Raw genomic sequence first — 20922 nt, 5'->3', positions numbered from 1 at the left:
GCAGTCCTCTTCCATTAAAATTAAGGGGGGTGTTTTTATACCAACCTCAACAGGAACAGGCTCGCAGCTTACAGATTATGATCGGAATTATAGTCTTCAGTTATGCATTTCCATTGCTCTTCCATTTGGCCTTAAGTGAGCTTATCTTCAAAAGACATTCTTACATATTTTACTGTACTGTTTTCATCTGGAGGGGCATTCTTGTACTATAACAACAAAAGAGGGACCCCCTCCCCAAAAAAGTGCTCAGAATATTTGTGGTATGACAGGATTTCAGCCGAAAGCTACAGGACATACAGTCATTGGAAACGAAGGGGTATGATCACCCTAGAACTTTTGCAAGCATAAGCATTATTGAAAGTGGGATTGCGTGTAACCACCTCAATACCATCATCAGCACAAATCGTATAATGTAAGCACAATCAAAAGGACATTTGGTGGTACCCATAGAATGGCGTGAGACCTAGAAAGGCTCAGTCTCTTCACTCTCACACTGCTTCACTCTACTTCCCACTTTTAGCTCTAAGCTCAGCTCTGCCCTCCAGAGCAAATCTCTGCTCTGAATCACTACAAGCAAGGAAAGGTCGCCAAGGAATCTGGCTGCGCCTCTTTTACTTCTTTATCAGTTAGCTTTCACTACAACAGTTAGTTTTGCCTTTTTATCTCTGATGATCTCTTCTAGGAAGTCCTACCTACAATCTGGTGAAGAGTAGCAACAATAGCTTTCAATGAGTTAAACTTGCTCAGAGAGATTGAAGGGAGAACTGCAATAGTTTTATAGCCGAAGGATTTATTGTCAAGCTCGTTCCCCCCCCCCCAAAAAAGTGTTTTGGACTGGTTCCTTAGCATTCAGAACTAAATATAAACTATGTTATTCTATACTAAAATATACTACCTCACTACTTAAAAGCAAATATTTTCCCTCCATACCTTTAGGTATGTCACAGATCACCGAAATGTTATGTTGAATTTTATTATCTGGATTGTCAACCTGCTTTGTTGTTTATTTGCTGACAACGTCTATAGCAACAGCAACAACTAGGGGGGAAATTACAAACTGATTCATGGCTAGAGTTCATTAAAGCAGTGTACGAGATGATAAAACACAGGGCCCAGTTTCTGAAATCGTTTCTTAAAAGCTCTTAAAACATCGGGAGCACTTCAACGTTGCACTCTGACAATCGTTCCACCAGGGCAAGCATTTTGGCTTGTCAGATGGAGCAATCTCCCCTTTCCTCCCCCTGCATGCTGTTTTGGAGCTTCTCCTGACTCCCCCCCCCCAATTTTGGGGGGGCACATGTGGGGGAAGAGAGAGGGAACCCCACTGTGCAAGCAGTTCTTGTGTGGGATTCTGTTGACAGAACTCGTTCTAGTTAGATCCCATCCAATAAAACAACATCTTACAAATGCTAGAAAACAACAAAACCATATCTGCAAGTATGCAATTGGTATTCTGTAAATTATTGGGTCACCCATCGGAGCAAGCCTTCTTGAATAAACATGCCTTCAGTAGGCACCTAAACATAAAGATGTTACTGCTCAGTGCCTGACTAGCGCTATTCAGTATATATCCATTATTCAGCAGGTGACGACGTGCTCAATAGTAATATTAATCCCACAACACACTAAAGCAAAAATCACTTGCTGCCCAATAATATCTCGGTCAATTCATCACTAGTAGCACAAAATTCACATACAGCCAGATGTGTGCCCCTTTGCTACATTGCTAAATTTGCAGTTATCTGACTACAGCACACTAAAATTAATACAATTATTTAGAAAAGGACAGTCCCTCAGGAGCACTGGTCAAGATGGAAGCCACTGCAATATGTTTGACCCTGTTACTATTGCTGGAAGTAATAGACATGACAGGGTGGCTTCTTGGCCAAGGTGTTGAAAGGCTTTTTCCAAGTGTTACAAGATGCCCCATGTGGTGCCACCTACATATTGATATTGAATCATGGGTGGGGGCCCTCATGGAACAAATTTAGGCTGTGCATGGGAGGAGGAAAGGGAGAGAATGTTCAGCTGCACAGATAGAAATCATGGTACAGGTAGAAAAATTGCCGTAGTACTACGTTGGGTTCCACCCATGATATGGAATTATTAGATGTTATGAATCACGAACTCCTTGGGCTAAAGCCTTCTTCCATCTCTAGTTGAATAATTTCATTCACTGTGTTGTTGCACCAGTAGCTTTCCAGAAGTTTTTGTTCCTTGCTGTTTATTGAGTTACTTCGAGTTCAGCACTAGCATCCAGGAACCCCAAGCCCGCTGGTATATAAAAGACCACATCTGCTCATAAAATAGCTCTCATGTGGTCTGTTCTACAGGTATATCTTTAAAAGAATCTGATCTGCTGCTTAAAAGTACTGGTATATGAAATTAATTTGCCTGGTGTTTCCCTGGTAATTATATATTTGTTTTTTTAACAAGTGCATTGTAATTTTCTTGCGTGATTCATTATTGCTGCATAGGCCTGATTTTTCTCTTCTCCACTTGCTGTCTAGAGTCGAGTTGAGAGATGGAGGAAGTGGTGGTTGCAGGCATAGCAGGGAAGCTGCCAGAATCAGAAAACTTGCAAGAGTTTTGGGAAAATTTGATCAATGGAGTGGACATGGTCACAGAAGATGACCGGAGATGGAAACCAGGTAGGTCTAGTGATCTTGATGGCCTTCTCAGTAGTGGCACCCTCCCTGTGGGATGCCCTCCCATCAGATGTTAAGGAGTATAACATCTGAAGGCAGCCCTATATGGGAAAGCTTTTTAAAGTTTAATGTTTTACTATGCTTTATATATGCTGGAAGGGACACGGGTGGCGCTGTGGTCTAAACCACTGAGCCTAGGGCTTGCCAATCAGAAGGTCGGCAGTTCGAATCCCCACGACGGGGTGAGCTCCCGTTGTTCGGTCCCTGCTGCCAACCTAGCAGTTCAAAATCACGTCAAAGTGCAAGTAGATAAATAGATAATGCTGGAAGGTAAACGGCGTTTCCGTGCGCTGCTCTGGTTCGCCAGAAGCGGCTTAGTCATGCTGGCCACATGACCCGGAAGCTGTCTGCGGACAAACGCCAGCTCCCTCGGCCAGTAAAATGAGATGAGTGCCGCAACCCCAGAGTCGTCTGCGACTGGACTTAACGGTCAGGGGTCCCTTTACCTTTATCTATATATGCTGGAAGCCGCACAGAGTGGCTGAGGCAACCCAGTCAGATTGGTGGGATACAAATATTAAGTTGTTAGGAGAAACAGAAACATTAGAAAGATAAACTCTAAGGGTTATTGAGTTGTATGACCTTTAAGGAACAGGAACCATTGTCAAATTCCTGTGCTCTCATCTGCATTCCTGGATGTCCTTGAGTATACAGTGGTACCTCGCAAGACGAATGCCTCGCAAGACGAAAAACGTGCAAGATGAAAGAGTTTTCCGTTTTTTGAGTCGTTCCGCAAGACGAATTTCCTTATGGGCTTGCTTTGCAAGACGAAACGTCTTGCGAGTTCTTGCGAGTTTGTTTCCTTTTTCTTAAAGCCGCTAAACCGCTAAGCCGTTAATAGCTGCTAAGCCGCTAATAGCCGCTAATAGCCGTGTTTCGCAAGACGAAAAAACCGCAAGACGAAGAGACTCGCGGAACGGATTAATTTCGTCTTGCGAGGCACCACTGTATAGCTGAAAGTGACTTCAGCGGGAACTTCTGCCTCAGAGGTTGAATCCATCTAAATCTGTTGTTCCCAACATGGGGCACACGCCCCACAGGGGGGCAATTTGTTTTTTAAGGGGGGCAATTCGAGAATGAGTTACTAACAGTGAATGGCCTTTTACGCTTCCTCCATGTGAATAGGAGTTCACCTTTTGAATAATAAAAATTATATGTCATGGGGGTGGGGGGCAATAAGAATTTTAGAGATGCTTAGGTGGGGCATGGCCAAAAAAAGGTTGGGAACCACTGTTCTAAATTAATCCAACCAAATCTTTGTCTGGCTTTCCCCCCTGTATAAATAGAAAGCAAATAACACATACAAGCTCGGAGAATAGAAAAATAAGTTCCATGATGTCTGCCTTTACCAAAAAAACACCTAATTAAACTATGGTGCTTTTGCAAACTCTCCAGATGATATAAGCAACTCTGCAAGAAGTTTTGCGCAATAGCAAATAGAAATAGAAATAGCAGTGGCATACATAATAAGCACAACCAAGATGCAATTTCTAATCACAGAAGAAGTGATGTAGAAATAGCAGTGTCATACATAATAAACGGCCTTGGTCCTGTATATCTGAAGGACCATCTCCACCCCCATCGTTCAGCCGGGACACTGACATCCAGCGCCGAGGGCCTTCTGGCGGCTCCCTCATTGCAAGAAGTGAGGTTACAGGAAGCAGACAAAGGGCCTTCTCGGTAGTGGCACCCGCTCTGTGGAACATCCTCCCACCAGATGTGAAGGAAATAAGTAGCTATCTTATCTTTAAAAGACATCTGAAGGCAGCCCTGTTTAGGGACGTTTTTAATATTTAATGCTGTATTTTTTTAACATTCAATTGGAAGCTGCCCAGAGTGGCTGGGGAAACTCAGCCAGATGGGTGGGGTATAAATAATAAATTATTATTATTATATTATTATTATTATTATTATTATTATTATTATTATTATTATTACTAATATTATTTATTAGCAGCACAACCAAGATGCAATTTCTAATCACAGAGGACGTGATGTAATTTTTCTTTCTTCTTTTGAAATTTCAGGACTTTACGGACTGCCCAGGAGAAATGGGAAGCTCAAGGACATCAGCAAGTTTGATGCCTCCTTTTTTGGAGTTCACCCAAAGCAAGCTCACACGATGGACCCTCAGCTCCGACTGCTGCTGGAAATCTCGTACGAGGCCATTTTAGATGGCGGTGAGCAAAGAGTTCTAGAATTCTGCTCCAAAAGTCCTATTAACATGCAAATCAATCGTGTACAAATTGTGTCGCTTGCACAAGATAACGTAAACTATTTACAGACCCAAAGGACACCAAACTTTGTTTTCAGGACAGCATATATGTAGGGGGACATGGGTTGGGGCAGGGAACCGAAGCAAAAATATTCTGTACACTGCCCAGGTTTATTCTGGCTTCCAAATCTAGAAGAAATAATCTAAATATGACTTTCCCCACTCTGTGACATGAGGGTTGGCAGTTTTTAAAAACAAAAGAGACTTTTGGAGGAATTCAGTGTTGCACTCTTCTGATTGTTACCCCCCCCCCCCATGTGCTTTTCTGGGGTGTACATGATCCATTGGAGCAAATTAGGGGGAAGAGGGGAGGAAACCCTGTTGTGCTAGTGGGAGCCCTTGCACTGGCTTCTGCTAAGCACAGCAGTTTAGTTAAATCCAGGCCTTTGCCGAGAGATCTAGCTTCTATTGTTTGTCAGAACACCATGACCATGCATTTTGATAAACTTACCTTGGAACTAAATGATGAAACCACTGTAGTGAAGGCCTTGACATTTCTGTGTCTTTTGAAATTAGTGTCACACCTTTGCAAAGTTCCCGTTGCAACATGCTTCTTGCAATTTTGACAGTGAAAGAAAGATTAGACAAAAGTATTAGCAACACTAATAACTGGTATCAGTAACGACGGGTAGCAGTGTTGAAAAGACATGTTAGGAAATGTGTCCACAGCTGACACGTCCCTCTCTGACAGAGCTCCTGGGATCTCTTGAAGTCACGTTTTCCAACCTCTTTTCCTATGTCCTCCAAATGAAGCCTTCCTGCTCATTGGTGTAAAATGGAGACATTAGAGTTTCCAATAATGTGGAAAGTTTAGATAAAACTTTTTGAAATCTCATGGCTGGCAGAGACAACACTTCCATTTTTTAGGAAGCTAAGTTGAAATGCATTGGTGGGCCTATGTTCTTATTCTATGTTCTGTTAATTATTTTGTTTTGTTTTGTTTTGTTTTGTTTTGTTTTGTTTATATCCTGCCCATATCTGGCTGGGCTTCCATATAATGTTTATATGCTGGTTCCTTTTCTTGCAAGCTTCAATGCTTCCTACAAAAAATAAAATAAGATTCAATTATCTTAAGAATTAGGTTCATTTCACACATTTTCTCCTATATGTCACAGATGGGAGTCATAATCTGCTTTAGAGAGAAAGAGGATCACGTTCGCCAACATTTTTTATAATCAGCAGGGGCATCATGCATTGGCTTGTTGTCTTGTGCTCTTTGAACACATTTCCCATTTAACATACTCCCCACCCCCCGTTCAGTAATTCACTGCATATTTCAGGAAACAATGTGGGGTAAAGTTGTAATTTTTGCCTGTCTCTTTGCTTCGGGTCATTCCTGCCAAGAAAACTTTGTACTCAAAAGGCCGTGAGGGAAGGACCATGTTTATATAGTTGCGTTTTTTTTAAAGATTCCAAGTATTTACTGTATTTTTTGCACCATAACACTCACTTTTTTCCTCCTAAAAAGTAAGGGGAAATGTCTGTGCGTGCTATGGAGGGAATGCCTACGGGTGGCATGCCTACGGATTTTCCTCCTCTAAAAACTACGTGCGTGTTATGGTCGGGTGCGTGTTATAGAGCGAAAAATACGGTATATACCACTTTCAATCAGAAAGACTGCAAACAGGAAAAAGAAAGTCAAAGCACCTATTTCAGTAATATAATAGCCTGGTTCATATGATACACTAAACCAAACCTTGGCTTAGTGAGGACACACAAATGTTGGGCGTCCCAGAGAGGACCTTGCAGCCACTTTGCTTCTCCATGGTCTTTTTTTTTTTTGCTTCTGGACCATTGATTTAGCTTAGCAGGAGAGATGACACAGAATGACAACACCTGTGAGCTTCTTCCCACCATCCTTGCCCACATCCTATTAGCTATGTGGTAGGGATCATGTGAGGGACGCAGGTGGTGCTGTGGGTTAAACCACAGAGCCTAGGACTTGCCGATCAGAAGGTCAGCGGTTCGAATCCCCACAACAGGGTGAGCTCCCGTTGCTCAGTCCCTGCTCGTGCCAACCTAACAATTCAAAAGTACGTCAAAGTGCAAGTAGATAAATAGGTACCACTCCAGCGGGAAGGTAAATGGCGTTTCCGTGCGCTGCTCTGGTTCACCAGAAGCGACTTAGTCATGCTGGCCACATGACCCGGAAGCTGTGCGCTGGCTCCCTTGGCCAATAAAGAGAGATGAGCACTGCAACCCCAGAGTTGGCCATGACTGGACCTAATGGTCTGGGGTACCTTTACCTTTAGGGATCATGTGACTGAGTTCCATGGTTGCCTCAGTTCTGTGATCATACACACTTTTCCTTACAAGCAACAATAGTTAAGATCTTTCATAAACTGCCTTTCTCCCCCTTCTTGTCCCTACTTCTGTGTCGTGGGTTGTGTTTCCTCCCCGCCCCAACCCTTTGGTTCATGGACCAAGCACTTAAGTGTCAAATGTTTCAAGTGACCTCATCCATTCTTTGACAATTCCACACCCTGCTTTTCATTTCTCACCTCCAAATATTCAATGATATTTATTATATTTCTAATATTTTCTTTCATTTGGTGGCCTTCTCCCCTTTTAGGAATTAATCCAGCTTCCATTCGGGGCACGGACACAGGAGTGTGGATTGGTGTGAGTGGGTCAGAAGCTGGTGAAGCGTTTAGTGTAGACCCTGAACAGTTGCTGGGGTACAGTATGACTGGCTGTCAACGTGCTATGTTTGCCAACAGAATTTCATACTTCTTTGATTTCAAAGGTAAGTTTGCATCTATGGAGGGCCAATGGACCGATTATCTCATGGCAGGGCAGATGTTTGGTCAGACAGGGGAAGATGCAGGAAAGTTTGTGATGTAGGTGAACAGGATCCATAACAGTGCTGCTGAAGTCTTCAGTACAAAGAGCATATATTCTTGATGGATGTTTTGCAAGTTCTAATGGGTGAATTACTATGGCATTGTTGAGAATCACAGCACTTGACAAATGTATTGAAACTCTTTATGAGCAGGCATGTGTGGGTCAAACCAGGGCTGGAATTAATGTGCCTCCATAGTTAACTTTCCTCTCTGTAAACAGAAGCCTCTCCTGTTATCACATCTTAAAGGCTTTGTTCCCCAAGAGAACAAAAACTATGGCCTTAAGAAAGCTGAAAAGGCAAAACAACTGATGGTGGCTTGTTGTCTTCTTTCTTTCATGGTTTTCGTTCCCAAAGGACCAAGTATGTCCATCGACACAGCGTGTTCCTCTGGCCTCGTTGCTCTGGACAATGCTTACAAAGCAATCCGCAGTGGACAATGCGAATCAGCCCTTGTAGGTGGAGTCAATCTCGTACTGAAGCCCAACACTTCTGTGCAGTTCATGAAGCTTGGCATGCTTAGTCCTGAGGGTGCCTGCAAATCCTTTGATGCTTCAGGTAAGGGGTTTGTTTTCATATTCGGCCATGTTTTGGAAGCAGTCAGCAGCACTCCCATTTTTGAGGGAGTGTAAATCTTGGTCTTCTCTTGGTAAATTAAGAAGTCCCAGCTCTTTTCAGGATAACAAATATCGGAACTGACAACAGCAGTGTTCCATTGCATGGCTTGTTCTCCTCCAGTAGCTAAACCGTTTGGTTTTCGCTTTCTTCATTCTCTGTTTTTATAAGCTTTCTGTTTAACTGGTCTCCAGAAAAGACAGAGAAGGCATCACTGTTCTTTCAAGGCTATTCTGCAATAATGAATTGCTTTTAATGGCTTTGTTTTGTCTAAGAGCTTCTTTGTGGGTCGTAGACAAACCAAGCGTGAACCGAACCAAGCAGGCATGGAAGGTAGCTTGTTCTCAAAGTACAGGAGTATTTTAGAATAATAATCTGTTCTTTTCCCAAAAGATTGGCTCTTTAATAAGAAACTAGGGAGATATAAATACCGTATTTTTCGCTCTATAAGACGCACTTCCCCCCTCCTAAAAAGTAAGGGGAAATGTGTGTGCATCTTATGGAGCGAATGCAGACTGCGCAGCTATCGCTGAAGCCAGAAGAGCAAGAGGGATCGGTGCGCTCTCCTGGCTTCAGGGATAGCCACGCAAAGCCTCTTGAGCGCAGCCGGAGCGCTCCTGCATCTTCGCTCAAGAGGCTTTACGTTGCTTTCTTGTTTCTTGTTTTCCTCTTCTTAAAAACAAGGTGCGTCTTATGGTCGGGTGTGTCTTATGGAGCGAAAAATATGGTAAATAACTTCTGGGAAGCTTAGAGGGTGATGTCATACAAAACACAGCAAAATGGAACCAAATTATGAATACATAATACTAGGCAGGTCTGAGAGGAAACAAGGAAATGTGAGGTAACCTCAGCCTTGTTCTTTTTCCTTTTCAAATGAAAGTATCTTCAAAGTTATGTATCATTGGTATCTTGCACTAGTTTGAACGTTGCAGTTAAGTAAAACAGGTTCTTCACTGTGTGTGTGTGGGAAGACTTTTAACTAGCTAGAAAAATATAAATACACACATGGACCTTTTTTTTAACTGACTGGCTGGGGAAGATCTTATCTATAACTTAATTGGATGATAAAGGACCATAAGATCCTGTCGTGGCCGACTCTGGGGTTGTGGCGCTCATCTCGCTTTATTGGCCGAGGGAGCCAGCGTGCAGCTTCCAGGTCATGTGGCCAGCATGACTAAGCCGCTTCTGGCGAACCAGAGCAGCGCATGGAAACGCCATTTACCTTCCCACCGGAGCGGTACCTATTTATCTACTTGCACTTTGACGTGCTTTTGAACTGCTAGGTTGGCAGGAGCAGGGACTGAGCAACGGGAGCTCACCCCATCGTGGGGATTCGAACCGCCGACCTTCTGATCGGCAAGTCCTAGGCTCTGTGGTTTAACCCACAGCGCCACCTGCGATATTTTCTCTAAATCATTTAATCTGCCTGTTAGAATACTTCAGGAGCAAATACCTCAAATCCACATACTGGAATAAATATATCACCAGCTATATATATGAATAACAGAAGTACAGTTACTTTAGAAGAACTGCTAGGAAAAGTGTGAGACACAGACAGACTGTTAAAACTACCACATTTTATATGACAACGATTTGTTTAATTTGTTTTCTTCTGCTAACCTTATTGATTCAAGTAGTTCAAGTGCTCAAATTTATTTGAACAGAGCATTATAATGAGATGTAATCAGTAAAGCTGTTATGAGCCTTATAAGTAGTTCTCACAGGAGTTTTTAAAATATTAAGTGGTTTTTAAATACCTTGAAATGAAATACTTAAAAACTAAACGAACAAGATATAAGACTTCCTTCCTTCCGCTTCTTTTCTGGGCACTTCCAGTTTGTCGTCATTTTCAGGTGGAATTCAGTCACATACTGGATAATTCTGGTTGCACAATTATATTGCACAACCTGCTTCCCCAAAAGATCAGATTTTTGTATGATAAAGAAAGTGTTCTGGAAAGTGGGGAATAACAACTCTTACTTTGATGCAACGTCATCTAACTTCCACACGGTCAAATAGGAGTGAGTGCTTATCAAATAGGCAACACTGTCTGATCTCCCTGCAAACAAATCAGGATAAACGCATGTGCCTTGTGTAACTCTACTATATTCTGTGAGCCGCCCTGAGATCTCATGATGAAGGGTGCTATATAAATCTAATAAAATAAAATCTGCTTTGTCTTGATGCCTTTTCTCAAAATAAGTAGGTTGGGAGGTATTTGAGTGCCCAGCCATTTTAAATATGAATAAGGGCTATTTGATGCTGGCTTTTGCGTTTCGCTTGCTCAGCAACCTTGAGAAAGTTTGGCTAGAAACCCAACTATCTAAAGCAGATTACATGTGGGGTGGTGATGGTGCTTCTCATGGCTCTGGATTTCTGCAGGGAATGGATACTGCCGATCAGAAGCTGCTGTAGTTGTTTTCCTGACCAAGAAGTCCCTAGCCAAACGGGTTTACGCTACCATAGTCAATGCTGGGTGTAATACCGATGGATTTAAGGAGCAAGGTAAGATTTGTTTAAAATTAATATCTGGAGCTTGCGACATTCTAAGATGCATCCTGGTAGATGATGGAATGTAACCCAGTGGAGTTGGGTGAGGAATAGTCTCACCTTGTTCAGTTTGGGTGTTAACTGTTCTTTGCGATTAGGAACATAGGAAGCTGGCTTATACAAAGTCAGACCATTGGTCCATGTAGCTCAGTACTGTCAACACTGGCCAGCAGCAGCTATCTAGGGTTTCAGAAAGGGGTTTTCCCTGGAGATGCCAGGAATTGCATGCGCTCTGCCACACAGTTCTTGCCCTTCTCTAGGATCTGATGTGCATCATGGTGCTTATCTCCTCTTCCCCCTCCCCAACAAGCCGTTTTCCATTTTTTAAAAAAACCCCAACAACATCCTTTTTGAGAAGCAACAACAAAAGTTTGTGTAACTGCCCGGATATTCAGATAAAAATATGGAAGGCTAGATAGCGTGCCTGAAGTGTGGAGGGAATGGCAAGGCTGAAGGCTGAGCAGCGTTCAGTTTGCTGGCACGCATATCTGTCCATTTCCTTGGGAAAGCCGGTCTTACTATGTGGCCAAGGCACATGCTGTGAGCTCACTTATAATACGTCCCTCTTCATCCCATGTGGGCTTCTGTGGCAGAGTGCTTCAGCTTAGACCCAAGCAATCCATTAAAGAGACAGCATCTCTGACTTAAAGCTGAATGAATCCATATCCTTTGCTGTGAAAAGCGAAGGTGCGTCCCAGTGACTGGGTCTGCCTTTCCTTAGATTTTGGAATGCGGTATAGTCATGTGTCATCTAGGGAGCACATGGAAAGCACAGCTCTCTTGGGTGTTAGCGGTGATGGGGTAGGGAAGGTGCTTTTGAAAGTAGCCTTTGCAATTTACAGTGTTGGATGCTCAATGTGAAATTTGTGGCATCCTCCTCAAAATGCATAGCAGCTGAGTGGGGTTCAGCTGCTAGATTGGACAGGCATAAGCCTGTTGTGCCCTCCTGATGCCCTGCTTCACAAGTCTGGAATGTGGGATCAGATTTGCAAAGCAGCGCGGGACTGGCAGGGGCAGTCTGAGAAGCAAAACATGCTCTTGAAAAAACTGTGCCTGGTGAAATGGTCTTCCTCGCCCCGCCCACTAGGCCTCTGACCACTTCATTCAGCACATGCTGCACTTAGAGGCAAATTCTGCCAAAGCAAGATTTAGTTCACAACATATGGATAATTTCCTTGTATGAACCCAGGAATTGACCATTCTTTTTGCTTCAGGTGTAACGTTCCCCTCTGGATGGATGCAGCAGCAGTTGGTCAGTTCCCTGTACAGGGAGTCTGGGGTTAAGCCTGAGGAAGTGGAATACATAGAAGCTCATGGCACAGGCACCAAGGTTTGCCCTCTCTCCATGTCCCCTGTTCTGTCTCTCTTTTCTTTCATTCAACACTAGTTTCTTTTTAGTTCTATATGATTGTAGTTTGTTTGGGAGCAATTAGATTTCCCATTTGCCGCTTTGCTTTCATAGACCGGCAGTTCCCATTTGACGCTTTCACTGGATATAATAGGTTACCTCCTCTCATCTCCACTCACTCCACGATTCCTCTCAATATATTTCAGAAACGTTGGGGTTTGCACCCTGGTTTCACAGTGTTAAATTCCTCCATGGGAACATGTGTGGGGAGGCCAGGCCAAGACATTTTGGCCCCTGAGGCAAACTCAAAAATGGCGTTCACCCCTCTCATTCCAGGGAAGAAGAGATGAGTGAAGATCTAAATCAGAAACAAGGGTGGGGAGGAGACCAGCAGCACCTCCTGTTCACCAACAGGGGGTGGGGGTTGCCAAGGCGATGGCAGATCTGGACTCTAATGAGAAAGCCTCAGCCATTACTGCCACTGTAGCAGCAGCAGCAGCGGGCATTGTATTCCTTTCCCCACACTCAGTTGTACACCTGCATACACAGCTGTTCAGAAAAAAATCTGACAGAGCTCACCAGACTTGAAATCTATCCAGTAGCTCCTCCTAACTTCCTGTCTTTCTCCGTTGCTAGGTTGGAGATCCTCAGGAAGTGAACGGCATCGTCAACGTCTTTTGCCAATCAGATCGACCACCACTGTTGGTTGGATCAACTAAATCTAACATGGGTCACCCAGAACCTGCTTCTGGTCTTGCTGCTTTAGCAAAGGTAAAAAGAAAAGAGAAGTTGATGTCTATTCGTTAGTGTTGGGCAGGAGAGAGAGAGAGAGCTGTTGAATAAAAATGTGTTGGGGGACTTCAGATTTATCCGTTGTAATTAGGGCAAATCATGTGGGGGAGGGGAAGTAAGAAGGTCACTTGGCATGGACCTCAAGTTCAAGGGGGTGGGGCTGGTCTCAGATGTAGTTAAGTGTTAATCTTTTGGCATTATCAAATGCCAAGTTTCACAACTTGTTTTTATGGGCATCAGACCAAAATGTGACACACATTCTGAGTTGCAGATTTAAGTAAATAAGAGATGTGATTTGCTAAAAGATCTTTTTGCTGCGCAACTGATCTGGATTTTGTCATATTAAAACATTAAAATGTCTGTAAATATTAATAAAAATATTTTGGTTCTGATTAGACCGCAACAAACAAGTCCTCTTAGATCAGCTGGTTATGTAAACAAACTACTCACTCTTTGGGGGAAGGTTTGGCTGCCTTATTTTGTTTCCGTTTGTCATTATTTTTAATATTTATGATGGCTAGGGGCTTCAAAGGCTAGAAGTGAGCGGGCCTTGTTGTAAACCAGGCATTCCCAAACTCGGCCCTCCAGATGTTTTGGGGCTACAACTCCCATCATCCCTGACCACTGGTCCCGTTAGCTAGGGATGATGGGAGTTATAGTCCCAAAACAGGGCCGAGTTTGGGGATGCCTGTTGTAACCAAACCAATGCACAGAGGTAGAGCTGCGCAACTTGGTCCCTTGGGATGAAAGGAGAGTGATAAAGTGGTGAGCAGAGGGAAGAGAAGGGGGGAGGGAGGGGAAAAGACAGAAGGAAAAGATGTCTTGAAGAGTCATTCCTTGGCTTTGTATGCTGTTTGTGGCTGTAGGGTTCAGTGCAGCTGGGACAGATATAGGAAGCAACAGCTGCAGTGAAGATTTGTGACCTCAAGAACATTTGCTTGCCTCAGCAAATAAATTGTCCATTTTCTGTCATATTTATTCATCTGTCAAAGGAAAATGTGCCTTGGTGGTGCATTCATTGCTATGCAAAATAATGATGGCACAAATAGTGCAGCCCTCTGCATATCTGCTTGTGAGTTCCATTGAGTACATGGGGCTTATTCCCAATTAAGTGTGCATAGCCAGTCTCTGAAGCCTAAAGCATTGACTCATTGCAGTGCAAAACCACAATGGCTTTGTTTCACAGAAGCTCTGTGGATTTTGTTTGCAGCAGCAGTTCTTTCACAATACACTTGCCCCGTGACACCCATCATTTCAGCATCCCTGATCAACACGTTTGCTTACACCAGTGTGTACAGTTCTGAGCCAGTCAGAAAGCACACATTTTATAAGGAAGAGGAACGGAACCTGTGAAAAGTGAGAAAGAATAGCTGGATGGTGAGAAAGCCAAATGTGTGGAATGGTCATTGCAGATAAGGATCATAGCTCCAATACCTCTAATCAACCAACTATAATTAATGTGTCACAGCGTATGATACAGCAAAATTTAGGGATTAGATGAGTGGGAGCTACAATTTGAGAAACAGGTTCTGGACAAGCATTCTGACTTGCCGCAAGGCATTTATCAAGTTACTTCACCATTCTGAGCCTTAAATTCTCAGTAGAAGATAATTCTGACCTGCCAACGTCTGAAGAATTGATTAGTCTGATAATTAGATATGACACAAGAAAAGCTCTAAGTGAGGATACATGTCCTGTTTCTATATTAGTAGATTGAACTGCAATGATTATCTTCTAATGTGAAATTTGATTCCTGAGGATCTGAGGTTTCTATCCCAAACTATGCAAAATATGCATGACTGAAAAATGTTCTTAGCCTGCACTGTTATGTTCTCTATTCCTCAGGTGGTTCTCTCTTTAGAGCATGGTCTGTGGGCACCCAACATTCACTACAACACCCCAAATCCAGATATTCCTGCCTTACAAGATGGTCGTATACAAGTCGTTACTAAACCAACCCCCACAAAAGGTCACCTTTGTGGAATCAATTCCTTTGGCTTTGGAGGCTCAAATGCCCATGTCATTCTGAGGCCCAACGAGAAGACATCTTCCTCCCCGGAGACTCATAATTTGCCACGATTGGTGCAGTTTTGTGGAAGGACTCAAGAAGCAGTAGAAACGTTAATAGAACAGAGCAGAAATCTGCAGCAACACACAGCACTTCTGAGCATGCTCAATGATATCTCTGGGATACCAGTGTCATCCATGCCTTATAGGGGCTACGCCTTGATTGGCAGCGAGAGCGATGTGAAGGAGGTTCAGAATGCTCAGTCCTCAGGGCGGCCCCTGTGGTACATCTGCTCAGGTAATTTGCATACTAATCACACATGCACTCTCCTTTTGTTTGAGCCTAGATTTCTAATTTTGCAAAGTTTTATGTCATGCCAAATAGCCTTATGATTTATTTAATACAGTCATAAAGCTGAGTAGCTCACACCGATTATAGCAGGCACAGACACACACACACATAGAAAGAGAGAGAGATTTAGGAAAGTGCCGCTGCTCAGGGGCAGAACATCTGCTTCACATGCAGAGGGTTCCAGGTTCAGATCTCCAGCATCTCCCTAGTGTGGCTGTGAATGTTCCCTGTCTGAAGCCTTGCTGATGTGGACAATACTGAACTAGATAAACCCATGGCAGTAAAAGGCAGCTACGCACACCGGTAGTATGAAATGATGCTTCTAGCTAGCTAGAAGCAGTGCTATTTTTCTAGAAAAAGAAGTGCTAGAACTCACCACGAACACTTCCAGTGAGCCAGTGTGGTGTAGTGGTTAACAGTGGTGGACTCGTAATCTGGGGAACCGGGTTCGCGTCTCCGCTCTTCCACATGCAGCTGCTGGGTGACCTTGGGCCAGTCACACTTCTCTGAAGTCTCTCAGCCCCACTCACCTCACAGAGTGTTTGTTGTGGAGGAGGAAGGGAAAGGAGATTGTGAGCCGCTTTGAGACTCCTTTGGGTAGTGATAACACGGGATATTAAATCCAAACTCTTCTTCTTCTTCCCTTCTTCCGTTGTTCTCTTATAATGGCAATGGTGCCCACCTGAGAGGTGCTGGAACTGAGTTCCAGCTGGAAAAAAAAGCCCTGGCTTGAAGGGTTTCATATCTTTTACATCTGAAGCACCACTCTCAATGTCAAAATAAAATGTCACATCCTCATGCTCTTCACATACCCAGCAGCACTAAAAGGTACTCCTCTGCTTGTTCCATCCCATAGGCATGGGCACCCAGTGGAAAGGAATGGGGCTTAGCCTGATGCAGCTTGATCTCTTCCGGCAATCCATCTTGCGTTCAGATGAGGCTCTGAAAGACACGGGCCTGAAGGTGTCCGATCTACTCCAGAGCACGGATGAGAACACTTTTAACGACACTGTCAATGCTTTCGTTGGACTTGCTGCTATTCAGGTAAGAAGGAAGGTTTGTGCCTTTGCTTTGTGCCTCCCATGAAACGGGACTCTTCTGATGGCTCACTGTTTTCCTCATCAGTTCTAGTGATGTACATCATGTAGACAGTCATCTTTGCAACCCACCTTTCAGCCCGGGATCACTGGCAACTGGCTCCAGTTTCCATGCGAAAGGCTTTGCTTTTATTCTGGCACTGTGTAGAGGAAGCAAAATGGAAAGAGGAGCATTTCTGAACACTCCCATTTCACCTTGTGAGCTGTCCTGTCCTTAGCCCTTTTAAGGTGGCCGTGTGCGGATGTGAGCCTTTACAACACCTCCATGCTGATTGCTTATACCTGCATAGGCATACCATCTGCTGCCATTATTCTGCAGGTTGGCACATAGAGACAAAAGTTTTGATGTTAGCTCAGAGTCTTGCTCTTTGTTGTTGCTCAAGAGCAGCAAGTTTTGCTAAGTGGGTGTCCAGATTTGAGTGTGACAATAGGGGGATGTTTCTGTTGAGTACATTTAGTGATGGGATCTTTGTGTACACGTAACAGCACTTTCCTAAAGAGCTAGGGAAAACAACAGATGCCTTTTTGACAGCAGGCATTCAATAAGCCGGATGGGAGGAGGAAAAATCACTAGATGTGATTTTTTAAAAAATAAAGAAATGCGAGTTAAGGGCCAATGCTATTAGGCATTTCCTGTTTCCAGGGAACAATGTTTTGTAGTGAGTAGAGTATTAGATTTGGGCCTGGAATCCTTACCCAGCCATGAAGCCCACTGGGTGATGTTGGGCCACTCATTCTCCCTCGGCCTAAGCAGGTTGTTGTGAGGATAAAATGCTAAGGGGGAGAAACACTGTAGGCCTCTAGAGCTCCTTGGAGGAAAGGTGGGGTGTAAATGTAATAATTAACAAATAAAAGATTCATGTATCATGTGGCAAACTCCCCAAGGCAAGATTGCATCTGCTCTTCTACATTTTGAGCCTGCTTGGCTCCCGCTAAGGAGGAAGCAGAGGGCAGCATGAGGGCAAAGAGGAGGTGAATGAGCAGTGTGTGTGGGCCTACTAGGAGATGCAACAGAATGTGACTGTGGATTGCATAAAGCAACTGATAAGCAAGATTTCCGCAAGTGTAGGAATAGGATAAGTTATTCAGCAGACCCATAAGCATTGTGCTGTTGCGGAATGAAGAAGGCAGTAGAGGAGGAGTGAAAAGGAATTTTGTATGGCTATGGCACTGAGGGGCTTCCAGCACATGGTAAAAACTCCCCTCATTTCCCAGGATTTCAAAGGCCATGTTCAGAGTCATTTTTTTCAGCCTGTCATCTTCCTCTCCCCCCATTTTTGTATTTTAACATTTATTGTCCTTTTTTACTGTTGCTTTTAATTGTATTAGATGAGTTCTGCAAATCACATTGCTTGTTTTTATGTAAAACCACTTTGAGACCGCTTTGACTGATAGAAAGCGGCATGCGAGAACTCCACACAAAGGCATAAATAAAAGACTGCTGCCCATTTTCTAATCCCCAGATTGCGCAGATCGATCTTTTAAAGGCCATGGGTTTGCAGCCTGACGGAATTGTTGGTCACTCGGTTGGGGAGCTAGCCTGTGGCTATGCAGATAACTCCTTAAGTCACGAAGAAGCTGTTCTTGCTGCCTATTGGAGGGGCCGATGCATCAAAGAGGCCAAGCTACCACCAGGAGGCATGGCTGCTGTTGGTAGGTAACTAGATGTGCTCTATTATTTATTTGTCAGATAATCTGTTTTAATCTTACCTTCACTTCACAGAACTGTTCTCATCTAGTTGCCTTAATGCAGTATGGGGCAGGTTTAAAGAGGTTGGATTTATTTACCCTGGGCAATATTTGATAAAATTCAGAAAAATATCAGAGTTTTTATGGATTGAGGTTTCGTTGCTCTTACATGCCGTTAATCGGCCTCCAAGTGGACATTCTGTAGACCGGTTTTGTGATGCTTAAAAGCAGGCAAGCGTTCATCAGAGCATATATAATATGTCTGACAATTGGTTATGTACAAAGACTCTCCTCCCTGGAAGAGAGGGGAGTAGTTGTGGACGGGAGCTAGAGCTCCGCCCCTAGCAGGGGGCGTTAGCCCCCTGCCTCCTCCTCTCACCTGGCTGGCACTCACGCCCCTCGGCAGGCACCCAACCAGGTGCCTCCAAGGGTGCGTGTACAGCAGCCTTTTGCTGCGGCGCCAGCCTCTCCTCGGCCTCATTCTTCTCCGCCGTCCCGTCGTGAGTCTGGCGATGTCTTTGATCTTCTGGAATCTTCTGCATGCAAAACAGCTGCCCTACTTCTGAGCTACTGCCAGCCCCAAAGGTCCTTTCTTTTCAGATTGGTACCTACACCTACTTACATAGTTTCTTTAGGATTAGCAAGGTGCTGTTGGGATTGCACATTGTAAAATCAGATAAGAGCATTTTTTTTTACACAGGAAATTCAAGCGTCACAAAATTGTCTCGTAACAATTCATCTTCTTTATACTATCTAAATGGTAGACAATAACTATAAACTATCCTAATTCATAGTACAAGGTAGTATTATGACTCTCTAGTAAAGCTACATTTCAGCAAAATACCCTATGGAACATTTCCTTTATAAAGTATTCATTTTAAAATTGGCAAGAGATAGACCTAGAAGAGACTGTTATGAGGGCGATTGAGAGACAGGATTATATTAAATCTGCTATAGTTTAGGAAGCTCCTTAGCAAGATCTCATTGAAGCCCGCACTCAAAAGGTTTTATAAAAAGGACAATTTATGTGCATCAATCAGACCATAATCTGCATGGGTAGCCAAAATGATGCCTGCCTGATGTTGCTGGACTACAGCTCCTATCAGCCTTACCCATTAGGATAGTGGTAGCTCCATCACTAAGGAATTAGTGAGGTTCTACAGGGTAAGTGTTGATGCCTAAGCCTCAGAGGCTCAGTTACAGATAAATATTGTTACATATACAGACAGCAGTGGTTGCTAGATTGGTCAGTTTATGAGCCCTTGAGGGGATGCAGCAGGTTTTTATAGTGATATTGCACACTGGTTTCAGTTTGCTTTGTGTAGCTTTGGAAATGTATTAACTGCAAGGGGGAAAGGTTTGTGACTGGACCTCCCACTGCTGTGGGTACAACCCAACATATGGTTGGTTTGATCTTTTGCTAGATTAGCTTGATTTTTAAGCATCTAACCTCTGAGTATTATTGTGCTTTATGTAGCTGTAATTCTGTGCACGTTTAGTTATGACTCAGTACTTCTGAGTGAACATGCATAGCATTGCGCTGCACACCTACTTGTTTATGGATTAGGATGTGAGATTTGGGCAACATTCAATCTAGCTGTCTGAAGAAACATCCTTTCATAAGAACCTATGTGTGAGTGAGATCAGCAGCTGATTCTGTCGTTGGTTGTTCCACATCTAAGTTAAATCTAGTATGTGGCAACCAGGGAGAGGACTTGTTTTGTGGTAGCACCCCAATTATGGTATTAATCCGTCCCTTGTGAAATAGGATTGGTGCCAACATTTAGGAGTTTCTGGCACTTACTGAAAACCCATCAATTCAAGCAGGTCTTTATAGGGGGTGGGGTGGGTTAGCTGCCTGTTGTTGTTGTTGTTGTTGTTGTTGTTGTTGTTGTTGTTGTTTTTAAACCATACTGGTACTGGTGTTTCTGCTGTAGTTTTTACTATATATTTTATCTGTTATGTTTTATAATTGTAGTTATTGGTTTTAATTTATACTATTGTACCCTGCCATGGTGCCACATTGCAATGAAAGGCAGGCTGTAAATATTTTAAATAATATAAAATATCATTCCTGGTCCTCATAATTCCTCTAATGTGATGAGGGATTCAGTTCACACTTACAGATGAACTTACCTCAGTAACAATTTCTAAAACCATTTCTGAACCAAAACGTACCCTTCCTTTGAAACTCACACTTCTCTTAAATGTATGTGTTTTTAAAAAATATTTATACTAGGGTTAAGTGAGCATATAGATGCATATAACATATTTGGGGGAATTGCTTTGCGGAGGAATAAAAAAAATTAAAGAAAAAAATAACACTAAAATGCTGATGAATTTTCATAAGGGCTTTAAAAAAAAATCAAACTGAAGTGGAAAATCAAATTTATGATTGGAAAAACGAGAAACTAAGAGAGACTAAGGAGGGACGCGGGTGGCGCTGTGGGCTAAACCACAGAGCCTAGGACTTGCCAATCAGAAGGTCAGCGGTTCAAATCCCCGCGACAGGGTGAGCTCCCATTGCTCGGTCCCTGCTCCTGCCAACCTAGCAGTTCGAAAGCATGTCAAAGTGCAAGTAGATAAATAGGTACCGCTCCGGCGGGAAGGTAAATGGTGTTTCCGTGCGCTGCTCTGGTTCGCCAGA

At 43.4% G+C, this 20922-nt stretch overlaps 1 protein-coding gene across 1 annotated transcript in view; it reads left to right on the top strand.

Moving 5' to 3' along the window:
* FASN (fatty acid synthase) overlaps positions 1-20922 on the top strand; it is a 62009-nt gene that overhangs the window by 8728 nt on the left and 32359 nt on the right. The window contains exons 2-11 of the mRNA XM_083487084.1: positions 2511-2651; positions 4736-4888; positions 7556-7729; positions 8183-8383; positions 10823-10945; positions 12205-12320; positions 12975-13109; positions 14976-15435; positions 16346-16533; positions 18050-18239. Of these exons, the coding sequence (XP_083343210.1) occupies positions 2525-2651; positions 4736-4888; positions 7556-7729; positions 8183-8383; positions 10823-10945; positions 12205-12320; positions 12975-13109; positions 14976-15435; positions 16346-16533; positions 18050-18239 (1867 nt within the window). The 5' untranslated portion in view covers positions 2511-2524. The remainder of the gene's footprint in view (positions 1-2510; positions 2652-4735; positions 4889-7555; positions 7730-8182; positions 8384-10822; positions 10946-12204; positions 12321-12974; positions 13110-14975; positions 15436-16345; positions 16534-18049; positions 18240-20922) is intronic.

This window comes from Podarcis liolepis (assembly GCF_965112155.1).
Source record: "Podarcis liolepis genome assembly, chromosome: 2".
Classification (NCBI taxonomy): Eukaryota; Metazoa; Chordata; class Lepidosauria; order Squamata; family Lacertidae; genus Podarcis; species Podarcis liolepis.
The sequence above is the reverse complement of the archived record's forward strand: the minus strand, read 5'-3'. Positions and strand labels throughout refer to the sequence as shown.